This window comes from Labrus mixtus, chromosome 4 (assembly GCF_963584025.1).
Source record: "Labrus mixtus chromosome 4, fLabMix1.1, whole genome shotgun sequence".
Classification (NCBI taxonomy): Eukaryota; Metazoa; Chordata; class Actinopteri; order Labriformes; family Labridae; genus Labrus; species Labrus mixtus.
In genome coordinates this window covers 23,589,370-23,611,644 of record NC_083615.1, presented here as the reverse complement: position 1 = coordinate 23,611,644, position 22,275 = coordinate 23,589,370, and the positions used below count along the sequence as shown (strand labels likewise).

Below are 22,275 nucleotides of genomic sequence, written 5' to 3'. Positions count from 1 at the left end.
ACCTTGTTTCTGACGGTGGTTTTGTCACAGAGAGCTGTATCATTGTGGCCAGAGACGCTGAGCCTTCCACAACAAGATTATCACGTACACTCAGCACCTATACTCCACTTCTCCGTCGCAGGGCATAGATTGTTTTTGTTTGGATTTTTTTTTTTTTTTCATTTAATTCCTGAGTGCTTCAGAAATGTCAGCGTGATAGCCCTTCATCGAATGCATAATGGATGGATAATTGGAAGATTGTTGAGGGGTGAATGGCGGGCTAATTACCCTGCTTCCTTTCCCTCAACGTGCAAATACAGAAACATTGTGTCGATGCATAAGATCGAGAGGAAATGACAGATAGATAGAGAGAGAGAGAGAGAGAGAGAGAGAGAGAGAGAGAGAGAGAGAAAATGAAAACAGTGGTACAATGATATGCTCTCTCCAGGATAGACAATGACCTTGAGGTGACCTTTGATGGCATCGCAGCCATCATCCTAACCTTCAATTAAGGCATCAACATAATAACTTGTGTAAGACACATGTAAGCTCATCCCTAAATCTACAAACTGACCAGACATTTATGGCCCAAACCAACAACAACATGAGTGGCACTGGCACATGAGCAAGGATGCTCCTCAGAAGATCATAGGACACGTGCACAATTACAAAGACATGATTTAATGAAGAACTGGTCATTTCCCCCCGCCATCAATACTAAAGTGGCTTCAAAACATAGTGGGTTTGAGTACAATCAATGTTGAACAGTTATTTCTCACTCATTGATACTTTCTTGGTTCACAGATCACCCTGACAGGCTTCTGGACCTCCATGCAGACCAGCGTATTCAGAGTATGTGCCTATTTCTGTGACATAACATGCCTATGCAATCCAGGCTTTACCGCTGTTAAAATATTAATTTAAAGTTACTATGGCAGATGAAAAAAAAAAAAAGGAAAGAAAAAAAAAAGACGTTATTTTTGGTACAAAGCATCTACAAAAAAGCCTTACAACTCCAATTGGAAAACAGAGATCATACAAAGTAAAACCGTCAGTTGAGCATCAGTGCTACGTATATTATTTGGACCAATTTTTCAAATATATTTTATAACAAAATAAATAATGCCTTTATACAGTGCCCTTATTTGTAATTCAACAAACAAACAAAAAAGCTTGGCGGCTCATTACGCAAGATACAGCTCAGACTAAAGGAAAATAACACATCGTCCCTGGAAACTAATTATATATCTATATTTATATATATATATAAATGTATATATATATATAAATGTATATATATGTATATATATATATTCAAGTATTTGTTTTCAGGCAAAAGCATGTGAATACTACTGATATACAATAAAAATAAAAGGTTAGTTGACATTATTGCTGTTTTTTCCCTTTGAATTGAAATTTTGTGCCTTTCTTTAGAACTGTAAAATAACATAAGAACAATAACCATGGAAACAAAAAAAGCCGAACTTGGAAAAACAGGAATGTCACGGTACCAGAAACTGACAGGGTTTTCCTTTTTTTCATTGAAACATTGATATGAAAAGAAAACAGATAAAAGACAAAATAAAATATAATCATCATTATCCCACTTGCTCGTTGTCCATGCCATGTTACTTTATGTCAGAACAGTCTGCAAAGCCATGGCAAACTGGAAGCACTGTCCCAGAACTGTAGTACTGTCCCATTCCAGGCGGTCCACAGTGTCCCCTATGTGTCCCCACACTGCTCCCTGTGTGTGGCAGCCTTAGAGGGACATGTGGGTCGGGGGGGCGCAGGTCCCCCTTTGCCGCTTACACTGGCAAGATAGTGATGAGCAGCCGCTAGCACTCGCTGTGAGCCAAGACACCCACACAGCCCGTTTCTTTCTCAGTGACACTTCCCCCTTGACGTTGCCACTGTCAGGAGCTCCCCCAAATCCTATATTTCCTCATTTTAAAGTCACACTTTCCTTAAAACGGAAAGTTTTAATGTTCATCCAAAGAAAAAAAACGTGCTTTTCAACCTCTTCTTTGAGTCCATTCCCAAAGCTAGCACCATGACATTTTTTTAAGCTACACGTTCATTGTTCATAAAAAAATAGTGCCATTTTTTCTTTACTTTGACGTAATCCGTGGCAATGTGCAATTTTGCAGACTCTTTTCTGCTTTTTGTTTGTGATCAAAAGGTGCTGGAACAGGAATCTAATTTTACAAAATAATTCCTTACAGTGTGGAAGTCCCTTTATAGGTAGAGGTGCAAACTAATAAGAAAAAGAACTAACAGAGATTTTCGTTTTTGCCTCTGGAAAGATTATGTGGAATGGATTCTTTCATGCAAGCTGCTCTTCACTTTCAGTTGTCTTCCACCAGGACAGAAAAACATTCCTCCGGGTGTCCTCTTGACACTTGCAAACCCCAGATCTCTTTCATCTTCTTTTCTCCTTTTCCCGTTTCTCTTTTGCTTAAGGATCCACCTGAATTGCATTCAGCCAAATTGTTAACTTTTTGTTCATCATTTGTGTTTGTGCCTTTTGTGTCAGTGACTGAAAGAGAGAGGGAGTTCAGACGGGAAGAATGTGAAGGCATGTTTGTGTGCCAGAGGAGGGTGGGTGGGTTGGGTTAAGGGGGGCATTAGAATAGGGCAAAGGGGTCAAGAAGTAGTGGATGAGAGCAAGGGGGGAGGGATTGGTGGGCTCGGACAGGGCAGGGGAGGTCAAAGAGGACTGCCACAGAAATGACGTCAGAGACAAAGCTATAATCCCCTAGTCTTTTTTTCTCCCTCCAAACTCTTGTCTGTGCAAAGGGCTGGCAGCGGGCTCATTTGTGGTTGACATAGTTGTCCGTGGTGAGCAAGACAGGCGGCAATTTGCTGGGCAGGCTGATCAGGGGCCTGTGGAAGATCGCCTGCTCATGGGCTTTGATCTTCTCCGCCTGCCTCCGAAACTTTTTGGCCCTCAGGATGGAGGGGACGCCCCTCCGGAGCCGCTGGGCCGCCTTCCTCTGCCACACCTCGTATTTGGAATACTTCACGGTCACATGCTGCTTCCTTGGGACTTCCTATTGTGGCGAGCGGGCAAAAATGGAAGAAAAAGGGAAAAGAGGGAGTCAGTTCATTAGAAGTGATAAGATGCTGTGCATGTACTTATTACAATGGAGAAATGCCTTGTTTGTTTTATGAAAAAAAAATCAGTCATTGTTGGGCAGGTCAAATGGAAATCATATGTCATTCTTGCAGCAACAACCGTCATAACAGACTCGCCCTGCCTCCGACTGGCTCTTGTTTTGGTTTCCTCGACTGAGAGAAGCTGTCAACAAGTGCTTAGTTCAGCCTCTTTAACATACTGTCAAAGGAAAGGGTGGCCACTCGCCTCATATACATACGAGGAGCAAACGACTCGCTGAACTGACTAACCTCCTCAACCCGAATGTAGCCACACATACGCAAATTGTGATGTAAAAACAAACTGCTTTTAAATGACGTTAGATGTTAGCGAAGCACCACCAGACTGAGACAAAGTGGGAGTGGTAGCAGCGGGGCTAGAATTTATGCGTAAGTAGCCAGTGCTCCATGTGAATGGCTTGTTTTGGTGCTGCCACTTGAGGAGTGTTTACCCCCCTTCATTCACTGCAGGCCTGCTCAATAGCCTTAAGAACAGCTGGCCTTCAGAGCAGCCAGTACCCATCAACTCTCCCTGCATAGACTAACCCGGGACATGTCCCAACTAATTCCCCTGCAGACTCTTTTTCACCCATTTCAAACAGAGTGAGCATTATTTTTCTTCCTATATTTGAAGAATAACTTTTTTTTTTTTTTTTCAAACCGTGATACTGATTTTTTTTAAATCCAAAGCTGAGGCGGTGAAAACATATCCATTGTCTAGTCTTGTCTTGAGGACAGTCTGAGTGATTTGAAGAGGTCTGGAAAGCAGCCACGGTTCGGTCTTGTGACTGCACTGAAAAGCCCACTCCGATGGTTCCCTGCATGTTTATGACATAATTCAACCATCTACTGTCTGGGTCAGGTGTTCCTGACCACATGGGTCAAAATGGATGCCAGTTTCACAGAGCTTACTGTTCCGTGACTAATAATCACACACTCAGAACACACTGTTTTTTACGGCCCATCAGACTCCACCATCTCACAGACTTTCTCTCTCTCTCTCACACACAGACACTGTCTTGACGTGTGAGTATGACTCTGCCTTTTCCTGAGTACAACATGCTGTGACTGTCGCAATGTTTTCCATGATGGTCAGCACTTTGCATGGAAGGTAACTGCTTAGCAATGGCCATTTTCACAAGATAAACCTGTCTATGTGCAGGTTTTAGTGTGTACTCGGTGTCGGGGACATGTGGGTGAGGCTCAGAGGTGACTAGGCGCAGGAGATGTGAGGACAGATAGAGACGCGGATTAGCAGCAGTTCCCATACATGCATGTTGTTGTTGTTGTGAAGACGTACCTGTTTTAGTGCGGGCATCACGGGTATGACCTGTAAAGAGGTGGCCGACACGTCCCTTTCAGACTTTGCGGGTTTGGCACAGTACTGCTCCAGCAGGTTGAGGTCACAGCTACGGAAACAACACTCCTCTACGATCCCACGGTTCTGGGGGCGCCGGTTGTTTCCCCTGCTGGTTGGCCTACCTGAGGAGGAGCACAACAAAGGATGAAGAAGGCCACAACATAAGCACCAGTAATGAATCTGGGTTGTTTTCGCAGGATTACTTCGATAAATGAAGAAGCCCACATGGTAAAGAGGATAAAAGGAAATCTATGACCAACTGCAACAAATCTTTTTGTTTGTAGAGGATAATCTGATTAGGGCTATCTGGAAGTCGTTTAATGAGTGAATACACAAGTAAACACGCTGTGTTGTAGACACCAAAAGACACAGACAGACAACTGGGCTCTCAGACAGACCTTTGAGAGAGCAAATACATAAAATAGAAACTCTTCAGTGACCTTGTCCTTTGTCAAGTCAGCAGAGATAATAAAGAGGATGAGATGGGTGAGAGAGGGAGAAGGGGCAGTGAGGTGGAGAAAACAGGAGAAAAGGGATCAGTGCTGGGAGAGAGGGAGAGGGTGTGTGTGTGGGTCAAGAATGCAAAACAAAAGAAGAAGAGAGTAAAGACAAGTGAGGAAAAAAATAAAGAATATGGTGACTGAAAAGGCCTTGTTTGAAGTCCTGTGCCTCATATAATGTTGCAGAAATCTCACGGGAGGGAAGATTTGATTGCAGGAAGAGAATATGAGAGAAGGAAAAAAGGGTGATCCAAGAGGGAGGAAGAAGGGGAGATTGAACAAATTGATGTCGCTTTAAATTGGATTATGATCTTTCTGATGGGAGTTAAGCTTCTGTGGCTGAAAAAAAGCAAACAAAGAAATGTTGTCTGTCAAAACGGGGTGGCTTAAAAGTAGGGGGTGGGAAATAACTAATATATTTTCTTTCAAATGTTTAAGAAGAAATTGCTTTCTCCGTTGTAGAGACAACATGCCATTGTGGCAAAGACTGAGTAAACAGAAACTTATCAATATGAGGATTAACAGCGACCACAATGCATTCCCATAATGCTTTACAGCTATTCCCATCATCTCCACAATGGAAGCAATGATCAGAATTGATGTTAATGATCTCCTCTTAACCTGACATCAAAAACAGCCCCCCCCCCCCCCCCTTTTTCTCTTCCTCCTCCCCCCTCAGAGTCATCAGTGTGGTAGCCTGGCCTGGGAACACTGGTGCTGAGGTGACTGGTATGCCTCTTGGGGTGCTATTACTTTACTGGTAAACAAGCGGCCCATTGTGTCGCGCGGGGTCGTGTGTGCCTTCGCAGCTCGCCGGTCTTTCATATGCAATGAGAGGTATGGGCTGCAGGCAGAATGCGCACACTCAGCAAAGCAGCCTGGACCATGTCTTCAGACACACAGCTGGCAAGAATCCCTCTCTCTCTCTCTCCCTCTTTCTCTCCTTTCTCTCTCTGTATGTGTGTGCGCGCGTGTGTGAAAGACAAATACCAAACACGCATACCGCACAGCCACAGACAGAGCGATAGTCTCAGCTATCCAAACAGATGTGAGTCTCGACAGAGGGACATAAAACAGCCGAACAACATTCACGAAGCCCATTGTGAGAACTTGTGTCGCTTTGAAACCTACTGAAATAGAAGCCTCTGTCTTCACACACGAACTGCAGCGCATCCACCAGCTCTCCCCCACACAGCGTCTCCGCCGAGGCTATTTCCACAAAGTAGAGTGTCAGAGCCAGTGCAAAGAGCAGCGCTCGACTGGATGAAGACATCTTCTTAACCTGCAGACAAAAAAACACATTGCAGAAAATCCGTTTAGCATTTGCACATAGGCATACATGTCAAAAGTGACGACACAAAGAAATTCTTAAAAAAAAAAAAAAAAAAAATCCCAGATGACAGCCAGATGTTGCCTTTCAGCGTGATATAAGAGGATCCACTTTTTACGCACTCGAGTTGCATGCTTGTACAACATGTACGATTCCCACTGTTATGTTCTCCTTCTTTGTATTGACCTAGTAACTCAGAAAAAGCTGATTGCGTGAGACAAATAATGCTCCCCACCCCCCTTAAGACTGTTATCAGTCGCTGTCACTGCGACGCACCTGGAAGAAGTGCTTATTCTTGAGGAAAAAGTAGACAGTATCTCTGGCTTTCTCAGTCTTACACAACTCTCCAGAAGTTGCAAGACCGGCTGCTCGATAGTTAACTATCTGAAAAGCCAGACTCAGCATATATTTTCCCCTTGCTCACCCTGAGATGAGCTCACTGACCCTCAGACCTACCGCCCCCTATCTGCCGACAAAAAGACCAGCTGTTTGCTCCAAGTCTTGCGGACGGGACGTACAATCCAGAAACGAGAAGTAAAAAACACCTCTCGGGTTTTTTTTTTCTATTCTGAAAGGTAACCTGTTGCTCAAATGCTCCAAAGCATAAAGGGCTCCAAATGTCATTCATGCATGTTTAACTTTATCGTTGCATGCAATTTCAGAGATGTCCGGTTGCTTTTTCTGCACAGAAACGATGCATTCAATGCATCTGATGCACCCGCACCGGTTTTCGTACTTCTTAAGCCAAGCAAAAAAAGTAACTACATCGCCAGAGGTCTCTCACTGACCGAACAGCACAACCGGAAAGTATTGCATTTTCTTCGTCTGGTTACCTTCATTCTGCTGTGCTCCGTTCTCCGGCAGGTATGGCAAACTGAGTGGTGTCCGTGTCTTTGCTGGGTCTCCATGTCAGATGGCAGTAGTCAAAAACGTTGGCCAGTTATTTGGTTGTAGAGATTGCAGGTGAGTTAGTTTCCCAGTTGGAGCGGCTATAAGGGATGATGTATGCTGTCCCAAAGACCAGGCGGCAGGCGACAGGCAAAACTTCTCGGTTAGAGGTATTATATACCAAAACACGCCCATATAACCAAGACCCACCCCTCGCTCCTCCTCTTGATGGCTGGTAAGAAAATGGTCCAGAGAGGTTTTATGGAAAAGTGCTTAAAGGGTGAAAAAGGGAAAGAGATGGAAAGCGAGTGAGAGTCTCAAAATATGGAACTATTCCATAGGCATTTTCCACGTTTACGCACAGAAACCTACAATCACAATGTTTACGCATAGGGCGCAGACTGGCAAGAATAGATGTAATTCCTTAGACTCCAACAAAAAAAATGTCAAAGTCCCCACCCTGCTGTGATTAAGATTAACAATCTGAGTGGAAGCAGTGTGGTCACCTCTCTTGTGACTCAGGTGGAGAGGAAGCCACAGGGGCCACAATCTTGTCTGACCAGGGAGCGAGGACTGATCTTTTCCTACCTGATGGGAGGTAGAAGCTTGGGGAGAGGAGGATGCAGCAGCAGCAGTAGTAGTTACTGGTGCAAAAATAAACAGCCTCTAGTTATCGTAAATGTTGAGTCATAATCCAAAATCTCAAACGAAAGTGATAAAGACTTTTAAGACTTTCAAAATGTTTCAAAATGTTATTATTGCGTCACTCTGTGTGGATGACATTTAGTGAACTCTGACCTGTTAAAACTCGGATAGAAAAAGCTTCTCCAGATGCCTCACCTGCAGCTTTGCCTTACACAAAATTCATAAATCAAGCTTGAGAATTGAAAACGTTCAAATTAGTAAGTTTTTTCTTTCTTCGTAACATTGGTGATGGTTCCCTTATGTAAGTGTTGCTCCTTCTGAAGGTAAGGATGTTGACGTGTCTTTAGACTGATACTGACACCTAGAGGTCAAGACAGCAAACCTCTGTTTGTTTGTCTCCCATTTCAGCAGGCTGGAGGGGTTCATGCTGATTCACAGCCTCTTACCTGACCACCAGGAGCTCTGCCCAGGCAAACTCCCTGAGGCCTGACCTTTCAAAATAGATTTTTCACATTTATTGTTTCGGTGCTTTTCTCCCCCCCCACCCCTCCCCTCCCCTCCCTCAACCTCCAATTGGACGTGTTTGGCAAGAGTATGCTTGTACCTTGAGGTGAGGTACCTTTCATACAGGTTGTGATTATGGAACACTTATCTGTCAATGTAATGCAACATTTGATTTCAGGGTCTAAACCCTTTTTCCAATCTACCTTAGAGGGTTAATTTCCAATGTATGTGTTGATTGTTTTTCTGTTTTTCTGTTTGTTTGTTTTATTTAAGGAAACCCAGAAACCCAGCCTAATAGTGTTTAAAACAGGATGACATTAAGGATTACGATTGCTTGAAAAGGCTCAATATATAAATCAGTCAAACATTGAAAGATCAGACAGACGCTGCTAGACAGCTCCCTCATGTGGCTGACATGTAAAGTACAGACATCAATGTTACACACCCTCTTAAGAGTTTAAGGATGAGAACTTGAAAACATGACAGCAAGATGTTAATTTGATACTCTTTATTTTTGGCTGATTCTTTTGATTTAGACAAATGTATCATTACATGACATGACAAACTGTGTTTTTATATTTATTATGCATTTACACTGTCAGACAAAAGAAACATCAAAACAAATGAATCAGCAAATGTTTAATCAAATGCTGAATTATGTTAAAAGAAACACAGCAGGTTGTTACACAGCAGTTATTTTTTTCTAAATGAAATAAACATGATTTAAAATAAATGTTATCCTTATTTTTAGATTGTGTTTCTTATATTTTAAAACAGCTTTATCATACACATTTAATTATCTTTAATACATTCATTATCATGGTTCCCTTTATTTTTGGTTCAGACATTGACACAAGCATAAATGTCAGTAAAATCTCATCTTTTCACAAACCCAGCGAGAAGTGAAACATCTTTGGAAACTTTGCCTTCACTTGCATGTGTTTTCAAGGGTTGCAACCTTGTCGGCCAACCAGTCAGGAACAACAAGTAACAACTGATCAGAAACAGCATCAGACTGGAGGTACAGCACAGAAAGAGGAACACAATGGTCTGATCAAGGGGTCGAGGGGCGGAGAGGAAGCAGACAACATGTTCACAGATGGGACGTCATCATGACAGAACACTGAGGGCATCTGTCAGCATCTTCAGCTCATCCTTCACGCCCTCCAGGCAGCCTTGGATCTTCAGGGGGTTGTCCAGAACCTCAATGCTGCTGGTGTATGGATCGAACCTCACCGAGAAGGGACGCTTGATTCCGGTCACGTACCCCCTTGTCAAAGATATACAAAGTTAAAAAGTTAGGGAAACAAACTCAAAGGTGAGGACAGAATTGTATACGCTTCTCTGAACTGCCTCCCTATACAATCTATAATTCAAGATCCTCTTTCTCACCTACAAATCTCTTAATGTTCAGGCACTATAATACCTTTAGGAGCTCATATTGCCCTGTCATCCTCTTCACAACTTTTTGCTCAAAGAATTCCAGCCTGCTCGTGGTACTTAAGTCTCTAAATGTACTATGGGAGGCAGAATCTTCAATTATCAGGCCCCTCCCCTTTTGAATTATCTACCATCTTTGGTCTGGGGTGCAGGCACCCTCTCTACCTTTAAGAGTAGGCTTAAAACTTTCCTTTTTGTCAAAGCTTATAGTCAGTCTGACCTTGGACCAGCCTCGAGTTAAACTGCTATAGGCTTTGACTGCAGGGGGACATGACACAGGGTCCTGTGTCTCCCTCTCTCTCTATCTGTTTGAATCAATGTGCTCTCATTGCATGTTACCAACTTAATCATTTGTATCCATCGCTCTATCTCTTTCTGTCTGTCTGTCTCTCTCTACCGCCCAATTTCTCTGCCCAGTCTTGAGTCTGCTCAAGGTAGCAGGAGGGTTTGCCTGGCTACTTTACTGGCAGATTTAGGTTGGGTCTTTGTAAATAATATAACAGAGTGCAGTCTTGATCTGCTTTTTATGTTAAGTAGCATGAGCAAGTTTTGTCGCGATTTGGGGCTGTGTAGATACAAATTGATAGATTGTTTGATTGGTGCATTTTCAACACAAACTACTTTAATTGACTGTGGTGCTAACTGTATGCTGCTTGTTTATTTTTTTTTTTTTTTATCTAAGCTATTTTTATTGTAATTGTTTAGTCTGCTTTTAGAAGTAACTTTTTTGGATATATTAAATGCCCATATGTTACATGTTCTGTTCTGTCACACTGCTTGGGGCTGTGAGAACAGCATTTCGTCTTTATAATCTTAAGGAAAGTTAGAAATAAACAGAATCTTGATCTTGATCTTGAGGTTGTAGGAGGTAATCACACTGCCTTTATGTATAAGGAGAGAATGTTGTATGCTGATTGTATCAGCACCCACAAAGATATAAGCTATAAAAATGGTTACATACTTTATAACATATAACACGCATTCCTCTGCTGATATTTTCTCTTCCAGTGTGGCAGGGATGTAATATTCTGTATTATACTTGATACCCAAACACACACTAAAGCTACTTGATTTTCAGGCCTTGTTTGATCTGTTTGCCAGATAAAGATCTAGCTTTTTGCCCTGGTAAGAAATATGACTTAGTTACAGCTGTCTCCTGGCTGCTATGACCTACAAAAGTGTTTGGCCTCAGGGGCTGACTGGCTGTTCTCTGACCTTGTCCTTACACAACCCCTTTCTTTTCTTTTCTTTTTTTTGCATTCTTCTCTCTGTCTCTGTGTGTTCATGAGTGTCTGCATGTATGTGTGGGGTCCAAATAAGACGAGTGGTTTAGAACCTGAATTTCTCCTTAGCATCTGAGAAACTCTCAGAAACAAAGTAGACAGGCTGGTAGGTCTGGTCCTGATAGGGCTGCAATGCCGCAACCTCAGGATGAAACTCCCTCGTTTCTGGCTCATCAGACAGTGAGTGCTGGAGTCAAGTGAAGAGAAAAAGATGAAGGATTTTAGACAGCTAAGATGATTTGACTTTTTTTTATCATTCAGGGAAAGACTATTAAACAAAGAGAAAACATGCTTGAACGCACCACAAGTTCTCCATAAGATGACAACAGTCCAGCTCCGTAAGCTTTCACCTCCCCATTCTGTTTACATAAGCCATACTCCACCGTGAACCAGTACAGCTGATAGGAAAAAACACAAGCCACAGTCTGAGAACAAGAAGGCTTGAATTCTGCTTGAATTCATTCAAATATATCACATTTCAGATTAAGGATTGTACAAAATGATGAGGGACACACATGATGTTCAGCTCATTTTATCAGACGTTTTCATTCTTTTTTTTAAAGTATTTCTTTCGCATAGGGGATTCAGCAAACATTCATGGGTCATATTAGGTTTTGGAAAAAAAAATGGCCCATGTTGTGGTCTAGGTTGGAAGACTTGTTGATGTTTTCCAGTTTGGCAGACTGAAGGCAGCCTTATTGTTTTAGGGGAACATGGGAGGCTTTTTAGGGATTTCTTGCACCAGATTTCAATTTCATTTAATCTTTTTTTTGTGTTTGATTCCTGGAAAAAAAAAAGACTGACTGTTTCAGAGAAAGTACAGCTTAGAAATATTTTTTGTGTGTGACATGTACCTAAAAAATTGTGTTTTGCTGTACAGAGTGATCCTTAGTTTTATTACTAATGGTCAAAGCTGGATATGTAAAAAGTAAAAACATAACTCTATTAAGATATTGAATATAAAATCAAGTCTGAGCTTAGGTATAAGCCGCATTCTCTCTTTTTCAATGGTAAAGATCAAAGCAACTATTACAGTTAACAACCCGGTCGAGGTGTTGCTCTTTAAAAAGTCAGTCATAATGCTCCTCTTATGCACCACCTGAATAACTTCAGTACAGTCTATAAGTGCTGCTAGTGTTGGAGGACGAGAGTCTTACTGTGGACAGCTTCTCTATATCTTCATCTGATGCTCCAAGTGATGCCAGGCCGAGGTTCTGCAACAAATGATCAATACATTGTTACCAAAGGTAAAAGCACAGCATGGGAAAATAACAATCTGTATAATGCAGTCTCTCCTGTCACCTGTGAAAACTGAGCAAAAGTGCGGTCAGCCAGCATGGGGACATGTCCCAACAGCTCATGGACACAGTCACTGAAGGAAAGGAAGAAAAACACACATTTTGGGGGTCACAAATTCAATCTGCCTTTCACAGCAGTTTAGAAAGAAACAGCATGACAAGAAGAGTGGAGAATATCTGATTTTAACAGAGAGAAAACAGCACTCAGTCCGTATGTTTTTTTTTTGTGAAACACTTCTTCCTCCTACTGTCTTCTTATTATTGGTTTTCCTACAGTGAAACAATTTTCTTTCATTCTTTTTTAAAGATAATTGAAGAATAAAGATTGATTCTTGATTGATTTTTACTTCTTGTCACCCGTTTGTTGCTTTGTATCTTTGTTTTTTCCACACTGTGTATTGAATGTATTTATGGAATGTATGACATTACTTTGTGTGTAACATGTTTTTAAGACATTTAAGTTTATTTTCCGTAACTGAGATTGAGAGAAAAAAAGGGCAATCCTGAGGAACCAAATCATAGATTGGGAGACTTCTGGAGGTTAACTGAAAATGTTGCTGAGGCATTGCGACATCTGGATCTCTATGGACAAAATATGAGGTAGATTTAATTCTAGGAGTCACAATTTTACTCACGGCTCTGGGGAGTGCATAGGAGAGGAGGCGTGTCGGATGTACTGGGTGCACTGGAAAACCCGGAATGCCAAACTGGCCAGGAAATCTCTGGCTGAGAGGAGACCTGCAACTGGGCGCAGAATGAACCCTGTACGCTCTGTGTGTGGTGAGTGTGTTTGCGTGTGTTTGTGTGCATGTGTGTGTGTGTGTGTGTGTGTGTGTGTGTGTGTGTTCAGGAGGAAGGAAATGAAAAGACAAAAAGAGAGAGAAAATCAGACTCTGGGTTGGTACATTATCTTTACATTTACTCCACCATGACTTCCTGACTTCCTTTCGATGTTTCCCATCCCGTTCTTTACCTTTGATGAAGTTAGACACATCTTCCAGCTGAGGGATGTTGTCTGGACTGTACCCACAATACCTTTCCAGCAGACGGAAGGCCTCGAGGTACTCAATGCAGGCATGGGTGGTGTACAAGTCCCTCAAGGTGGAGTAAACTTCCCTCCTATTTGGAGATATAAAAGCATCATTATGTTGGGGTTTTTTCATAGAAAATGTTTATTTTTATTTTTATTTTTTAAAAATCCCTGACTGAGGTAACATATCTCAAAATCGAAATTTGGGATCTCCTGGTTTTAATAAAATGTACTTAGATTTTCAATTTATTTTTATTCATTTTTGAATCTATAGTTTCCCTTTTGGATCATTGCCTTGTGGTTATACAACATTTCTTATCCTTTTCTAATAATGTGAAATAGACAAGATATACTATCTGGTACTTTATTTTAACAGCATACTTATCTTTTGTGTCAGATTGTCCCAGAAAAAAAGAATAATAGAAGCCAAAGTTCACTGACTTGCAAACTATTCCTGTGAAAGTAACCATTTGTACTTTCACTGACATATTTCTGCTCAGACAAATTAAAGCTTTCACATCTTTGATAGCGGCCTCAATCTATAACAATTTTACCAAAAGAGACAAATGATATCGAACTGTCTGAGCAACAACACGCTTGAATGGGAATGACTGTGTTTTGATATTGAAACTCAAAGAAGGTCGACTAGCTCATTTAACACAGGTGAGCGTCTTTTTTTCAGTGTCGTTTTTTAATTTTATGCTTGGTTGTGTTCGGTTTCATCAAACAGCCTTTTAAATGTGCGTGCAGCAGCTCTTACCACGTGCCAATCTCCTCCTCTGTGTACTCGACTCTGGGAATCGTCTCCCCGCTGAGAACAGACAGATGTACAGATGTATAAGGAATAATCAAGTTGTCCAGTTTTTAAAATGGATATTTTCTGTGCTGTAAGACTCTCTCACTGTCTGTATCTGAAGGCGATGTCTCCAATGATCCTCCTCCTCTGTCTGTAAGCAGGGTCTGTGTAACCCTGTTCAAATCAATTATGTGATTACATTTTCTGTGTCATGACATTTAGTTCAATGTTGTAATGTTGCTCCAAGAAAAGTGATTACTTACAGGATGGTCTTGATCCAAGTCTGGATCAAATTTTGTGACCAAATGATGACATTTATCCAAATCTGCAATTTTCTTTGGGAACCAATGAACTGAAGAGACAAGACAAAAATTTGATATAATTCAGTGCTGGGTTGTAATTGCTTCAGAAATATATTAAATATGTTTCAAATGAGATGCAAAAAAAAAAAGCAGGAAAGAGTGCTACATTTGACTTCTTTGGTGGTTTTAACGTCCTCTGCGTTCCTCTTGATGGAGCTGATAAGAGTATTGACGTCTGACAGGTGAACCTCACAGCGGACAAAGTACTCCAGGCCCTCCAGGCTATCCTTCGGCTTCTGACGTGGTCGTGTCTCCAGATGATGAATATGAGCTTCAAATGTCTAAAAAAGGTCACAGACACATTTTTTTAGGTCCATCTGCAGTACTGGACAGCATACAAGGTATGAAGATGCTCGAATACCAGTAAGTCACAAGACCTCAAAGGTCAAAATACTCCTCTGATGCGAAAGAAGACAAAGATATTTTAATTATGTTACCTAACTTATGAGATTAAAAAATATTATTTTGTCAAAGTAGAAATATTGCCATCCATATTTATTAAGATGTACATAAGAAGAAGGACATGCCTAAATGAGGTGCACGTACTTACAATTTCTCTGATGCTTTTAGAATTGGCTGTTTAATTTTTAAGTTATTAACAGAAACATCCAAATGCTTGCTAGTGTTGAGGATATTAGTAATAACTTGACTTCACACAAGAAATGATTAAGGGAGACTCAGATGGCTTAAATTTAAGAAGTTTACAAGACTCCGGAGGAGAATGAGCAAACAGAACTGAGTGCGATACTTTGTCTTGCTAAGTCAATTCTGCCAGACACTCCCAAAGGCTCTGCATATATCTAACTCTGTAACTCTGTTTTTGAAGTTTATCTGACGAAATATGTGGACAGAACTGAAACTAACTTAAACGTAATTATGATCATCTATCACTGCAGACTTGACAGCACAGGCTGTATGGTTTAAGCAACTCATGAGCTAAAGGATTTATCACTATACATTTATAAATGCACAGTTTGCGAGAGTTTTTTTTCAAGGTGCGTTTTCTGAAAGTTTTATATCACCGGTTTATTCTCCTTTTTGCATTGGCCATTTTGTACTTAAATTCACACAGTTTAGTTTTTTCAAACTAAGGTGCTATTGTGTTACCTCGAAAACTTTGAGTGTCCGCGACAAAGCCGGTGTCTTTGAGCTCCTTAAAAAGAAGAAGACGTTGAGCAGAGCCTTTCCATCGTCCTCCTCAAACACGATCTGCTCGGTGGCCTCCGCCGCTTCTGCCGCTGCAGCGGCGGCTTCTCTCTCCTTGCGCGCGTCCTCGATCAAGCTCTGCCGCCTGCCGTGGAATCTCTGAGACTGTTCCAAAATAGAAATGACTTTGCGTATTGCAGATGTTTTTATTTAACCCACCGTCAGAGCACACAGACAAATCAAAAGATGAGGATGATTCCTGGGTTTCTTACCTTTTGGTCATCTCTTTGGATATTTGATGGAAGCGCTTTACATCTCCAAATGCGCATTAGAACACCAATGCAGTCGAGGTAAACCTATGACATAGCTAAGACTGAGAAGCTGCCACAGCTCACCTTCAAGCTTATGTTGATGCTGTGATGTACCAGTGTGTCCTTCTTGTTTTTCTATATAGTGCGCATCTGCCGCTGCGTAATTGTGTCCAGTCCAATTTGCGCTCTAACCGTTTGTTCCTCTGAAAGTAGACTATACAAAGTGTATATAAAAAGAAAACTAATTTAAACTTCTTACCGTGACAGAGTCAGACCTCTCCAGCTCGGATCCAGTTCTGCGGATGCTCTTTGTGGAGGACGTGGAGCTGCTTGAAAGCGGCATCTTTACGCGCAGAAGTCTTTGTTTTGTCCGTGAGAGAAGAAACAGCGCAGTTGTGCTGTGCACTCAGACCGTGTATTTTTTCAGACACGTTCAACCTTTTTATGGGGTAATTTGTTTGCAGCTTCTGACGTCAAACACGATAATTCCGCTCTGGTCAATCAATGTCAGACGCATCCCAACTTGGAGCAGTCTAGAATATATATGACCTTTTGTAAAGCTTGTTGAATTTATAACATTGGTCATTTGCAATTCCAATTAATTCACTGTCAGTACCTTATACTATATGTATTACAATTTAAGAGATATGCATGAGTTCTTCTTACTGTTAAGTATATACAGTATATATATATGTATATATATATATATATATATATATATATATATATATATATATATATATACTATATATGGCAACAACACATTGATTTGTCTTCAAGTGAAAGGGAATAAAATTAGTTGAATATCATGTAGTCATCTTTGGCATTAATTAAAGCTTGTACGTCGGGGCTTGTTGGGCTTTACATAAGGTTAGATCACAGAAAAGTAAGCTGTGGAAAATTAAGTCACTTAATCAGCACAATTGAATCCCCTCAGCTCTCCATGAATTAGATTTGATTGTCAGGAGGGGGGACATCAAGGAGAGAAAGAACAACACGTTGTTTTCCTGTTGGGGCCATTCTGTCTGTTCCTTACCTTACCAACAAGCACATCAAGTGAATTTATAGCGCTTTGTCTGTAGACATTGGTGGTTAACATGATTGTGGAGTGATGTATGGTGCCCACAGGCGAGCAGAGCTAAAAGGATTGTCTCTGGACCTCTGGCCACATGCTGCCACAGCAGCAACCTCGCACAGGTGCAGGGGAGGCAAATGGGCCCCAGTGTGACTCCCCCCCCCCCCCCCCCCCCACCCAACCTGATCACACAAGCTGGAAATGCTAAAGAGCACTGATGTGGCCGCAGGCACAGGCAACAGCAGATCTGTCCTTTATTGGGGGATGGCAGAGTCAGTATGTAGCAAGAAACATAAAGCAAAGAGACAATGGGATGTAAAATTTCAGTCTCTTTCCTGCATGGAAATTAGTGTATCTTCAGAAAAGATGCCATTTCTTTTATCTTGACCTTTTTTGAGAGTAGTTTTACATCAAACACTGAGCAACAGGCAGCAGCTTGACATTTATTCAAAGACAGAAACAATTGTCAATTTTATGGTTTATTCCATCCATGCTTGTAATCAGTTTATTAAATCTTTAAGTTAGCAGAAATCTCTCAAAAGAAGTAGAAGTAGATTATAACACAATTTAGAATGACTTTTTTGTCATGTAAATGGTTAAGCCTCAAAGAACATTTATGTCAAAATAGTCACAAAAACAACAACATAAAATACAACAACACACAAAATAATTTTTTTTAAACTAAATTTAATATTTTTATTGAGTAAGTCCAAGACAAAAAAAAATGTATTCCAAACCACAAGAGACTCAATGATTGTATAGCAGCAGAGTTTTATTGAGGCTCAACCTGATTTTGTGTGTCTGACAAAGAGCAGTGAGGCTGCACGCTGAATCAGGATCAAGATTAACCGATATCACTACTTCTCCTCCCTCCAAATGTCTGCTTTCCTGTGTCAGCCTATAACCGGCTTTTTAAAATCCCAGAGAGGGAAAGACTTCCCAACCTTCTCCACTATATGTACAGTAACATCTTCACTCCCTGGTATTCCTGAAAAAACATTAGTTTTTAACGTTGGGCTTGAATTAAATTTGATCTTAAACGTTTTACACGTTTTCTTTAAGACGTTATTCTGTTAAGACTTGATGTATGGAGGAGTGTTTAATTGTATGCTACATGCAATATTTTTTGAATTGGCTTAATCTGATGGTTCACTGCCTAGGTGTCAAACATAGGGAGCAGGGGAGCATTTCCTCTCAAACGTACAATATGTAGAATTTTATGAAAATATTTACAGACAGACAGAATGTTTATCGTTGCCTTGGAAACACGGACAAGGAAGCGGGAATTGCGACTGAAAGCTACCTTACTTTTGCTGTGTGTGCAGCTTCAATAAAAATGTCTTGTAAATTATACTTGGATACATGGTCAGTAAACACATTCTCTTCCTTAGGTCTGTTTACGGCGGAATCTACATATTGTATCTTTAAGGGTTCTGTTGATATTATTTTCTGAATTAACATATGCGCATGTACAATACATGCAATACGTGCATGTAACTATATGAGACAAGAGAATCCCAGATGACATGAGCTCTTGATGTCAGCAGTTAGTATATCATTCATATAGGAGAGAGGAGTTAGGGCTGATGAGGGATCCTTATATGTCAACTCCCTCCACTCTCCTGCTATAAACACAAAAATCATTTTTAGCATGTAAAGTAATGGTTGCTCACAATGTTTGACTTTTTATCAAAATAAGGGAAAAAACATGTGTCGGGAGTCTCATTATGCAGCGTTAATATCAGGTTTCTAAGTTAGCTCATTGGTTAGTTACCAACGTTGGATATTATTTAAACAATCAAAAATCTGGGATTTTTTTCCTAGATGGGAGCTTCTCATTCAGAAAATACAAAAAAAGAAAAGGAAAGTTCTCTTTTAGTACGTTTTAACATAACGTTACTGTTTGCATTAAAATATAATTAACCATTAGGAAGGGACAAGCAGGTAACTCCACAACAGCAATGAGAGAGATTTCAAAACTGTTAATGAATGCCTTCACAAATATAAGTTTTGAGGTGTAGCTGACCTTTCATCCTCTCCCACCTGACTCTTATAGTGGTGTATCAGTTGGGCTGCAGCGGGGTTGCAAAGTCCTCTCTGGCAGTATGTTCAGGCTGACTCATCGTCATCTCTGAGTCAACCCCCATCATTGCTCATACAGGGTATCGAGGTGCCTTTTGTGTGAAATGTTGCACTTCAAGAGGCGATATCTGTCTGCCATTCATCCCTCTGTGTTTATCCAATTCATCTTCTTTTCTGGAAGTGTTTGACGTATCCACAAATGACACCGGGATGATAATTATTACAATTATGTATTGATTCAGCGGCAGCATTGTGGCATTGTGAGTGTCAGCCATTCCCTGCATAATTGTGGGACTTCAGACGGGCTAATTGCAGCTAAAGCGACCAGCTGGGCTGTTATTCATCAACCTCCACATTTCTTTTCTTTCCCGATTGCTGAACAATGCTGGTCACCTTTGTGGGGGTCATTAGACTCATCCAGTTGATGAAGAGAAGAGGAAATGCAAAATAAGTTTCCTATTAATCGCGATAATGTTGGCTAAACAGCTCCAGAATAAGCATTGAGCTCATAGCTTAGTACACCTCCTTGAACTTATCTTTGTGTACATGTCTGTTACATATGAATCAAATGCGTTACACCTATTCTGTCTCTGTGTTGGGAGGGAGTTCTCTTTTCTAGTAGATACTCTCAGAAGGACAACGCCTCAACCTGTTGTACAGAAGTGAAGCTGAGCGCTGACATGTTGCGGATTTGGTGCCAGTATTGGGATCGACTGATGAGCCGCTGTATTGACGTCTCACCCCCTCTGCTAACCAAAACACACATTTAATTTATTGATTAAACAGCGTGATCCCTGAGGTTGGTATAGTCCACAGCAGAACAGATTCTTGTGTCTTGTGAATAGATTCTTATTTGTTTCGAAGCAGGAACTCTCGGTTATGGAAAGTTCAATGGCTCTTGTGGTTTCCACTCATCAGTCCAGTGCACACAGGGCTGCAGGAGCCACATTTGTAAACTGAGCTGTCAAACATGGTAACATATTCCTTGTTATAGCATCAAATAACTAAATACAAATAACTAAAACAAAACTTGTGGGAAAGTGAACACTCACTCAGCCATGAATTAAGATAAGAACCTTCTATAATAACAAACCATGTTTGAGAATCATTTGTTTGGGTTAAGGTATTTTGATTGTGCAGTTTGACCCATGTTCTAGCTGAGTCAGATTTATTGAGTTATACTGCAGCCAGTCAGGATTTGTCTTTACTCTTGGGAAGCTGTCATGCTGTACATATTATACATATATATTTGTATACAGTCTATTCTCTCAATGCAGGAAGCTGCACTAGGCTGGCAAAAAACTTTTGTTTTGATGACATTTGAAACACAACCTCTACTGGAGAAATTAAATACAGAGAAGGACCTACACAGCTTTGCATCTAGGTTGAAGCTGATGAACTCTGCAGGTCAGAAATAAATGCAGGTTCATTTTAACATTTTCAAATCGAAAAGAAAAAATCATGCACACTACTCTTACACGGCATCACCTATTTAATTATAGTTTTATGTCCTATACGCACCTACTTCATGAGATAGTTGGATGTCCCAACACCTCCATTAAAACATAATTGTAACACTGAAAATAATAAATCTAGGATTAGGGTTGATTTCTCACATTGTGACTTGAAGACTTTGTAACAAACAAGCCATGAAACATTGTTTAGGGCCCAAGATCACCCAATCAGTCAACCAATAAAATGTTTGTTTGTAATATGGCTTCAAATCACCACAAGCGCTGGGATTCACCTTGAGTTGAAAAGTTTAAAAATAAAAATGTAACTTTTATATTACCTCTAGAGAAATGCAGTGGGCAGTTTATATTCCAGCAGTAATAACTTAGTGGCTAAAAATTCAATTCATAACTCTTGTGTTTGGTTTGTATAATTAAGTTAAAAAGACAGAGTTGTAACGGCCCCTGAAAGTGACTGTGTGATTGCATAAGCTGATGAAGCATTTGTTTATTACAATTTGTAAAGTAAGGTTACTCAATACATACGAGTGGAGGCAACAGTCGCTTGTTATCTTCATTCTTCTCTCGCTACTCTATCACCTATCTAAGGATACAACACTGGTCAATGAAGAATATGTAACACTGTAAACAGAGCAGACAACAGGAATTTTAGGACACAGTATCATCAACACACAAAATGCAGAGATATCTTTTGACCCAATGATCTTTGAAGATTTTGGGAACTCAAAAGATGTTTTTATGAAATTAGCGTTGCCCCAACACCTTTATAAGATCAAATTATTATTTTTTGTATTAATTTGATTGCTAGGTGAACTCCAAAGTGTGATCAGTTTGTCCTTGCCAACACATTTTTAATAAAGATTACAAAAGTCTCAAATTACTCAAACACAGTATCAACATTGTTTTAGGTATCTCTTAGCTATATCTCTAGCTCTTCCTCTTTCTTTTTTAAACAGAATCTGAGCATCTGTAAACGGCAATGACAGTGTTTGTTTTTGCATGTGTCAAAATACAGCTGCCAAGTGGAATGACTAATCTGCTAATCACACAGAGTGCTGCTGTCTACATGTGTAATTTGACAGCGGTGGCATAAAGGGTTCCTGGGTGGATGAGTGGTTGAGAGATGGATGCTCATTGGTCCATGTCGACTGCTGTCACCATGCCGGTTACACAGTGGTCTGATCTGCAGCTGTGACACGACCGCACACATTACAAACAGTACTGACAGGTTGCTGTGACCACGCCTGGAACAGACAGTCCACTTGAGTTTTCCCATTCATTCTTTAAAGCAACAATATGTAACTTTTTCACCTTGAAACAATAATTTCAAAGGTTGATTTAATAGCACAATACCTTTTAACTGGGAGAACGGAATCTCCCCATGTCCACATCGCAACCTGATCCCCAGACTGCTGGTTGTAACTTTGGCAGTGGACTGAGATAGATGGTAAATGGATCAATGGTAAATGGACTTGAGCTTATACAGCGCTTTTATAGTCTTCTGACAACTCATAGAGCTTTTACACTGCAGTTCACACCTACCCATTCACACCCATTCACATACTGATGGCAGAGGTTGCTATGTTGCTGGTCATCTCACGAGAGTGTGTATGGCGCT

At 40.7% G+C, this 22,275-nt stretch overlaps 2 protein-coding genes across 3 annotated transcripts; both read right to left on the bottom strand.

Annotated features, from left to right (window-relative positions):
- Positions 1–644: 644 nt before the first annotated feature.
- On the bottom strand, positions 645–7,364 carry igf2b (insulin-like growth factor 2b). The gene is made up of 4 exons (XM_061036500.1): positions 7,159–7,364; positions 6,127–6,277; positions 4,436–4,617; positions 645–3,032 (listed from the first exon to the last, which is right to left on the bottom strand). Exons 1-4 carry the CDS (start codon positions 7,231–7,233, stop codon positions 2,793–2,795), a joined length of 648 nt encoding a protein of 215 aa, XP_060892483.1. The 5' UTR covers positions 7,234–7,364; the 3' UTR covers positions 645–2,792.
- Positions 7,365–8,855: 1,491 nt separating this feature from the next.
- On the bottom strand, positions 8,856–16,446 carry th (tyrosine hydroxylase). 2 transcript variants are annotated; one of them, XM_061036507.1, is made up of 14 exons: positions 16,288–16,446; positions 15,990–16,073; positions 15,679–15,882; positions 14,678–14,852; positions 14,473–14,561; positions 14,316–14,383; positions 14,174–14,224; positions 13,357–13,502; positions 13,019–13,154; positions 12,388–12,457; positions 12,243–12,299; positions 11,388–11,483; positions 11,139–11,272; positions 8,856–9,632 (listed from the first exon to the last, which is right to left on the bottom strand). In XM_061036507.1, exons 1-14 carry the CDS (start codon positions 16,369–16,371, stop codon positions 9,473–9,475), a joined length of 1,554 nt encoding a protein of 517 aa, XP_060892490.1. In that variant the 5' UTR covers positions 16,372–16,446; the 3' UTR covers positions 8,856–9,472. The 2 variants fall into 2 exon arrangements, with proteins under 2 accessions (XP_060892490.1, XP_060892491.1); XM_061036508.1 differs by lacking the exon at positions 15,990–16,073.
- Between the last annotated feature and the right edge of the window lie 5,829 nt (positions 16,447–22,275).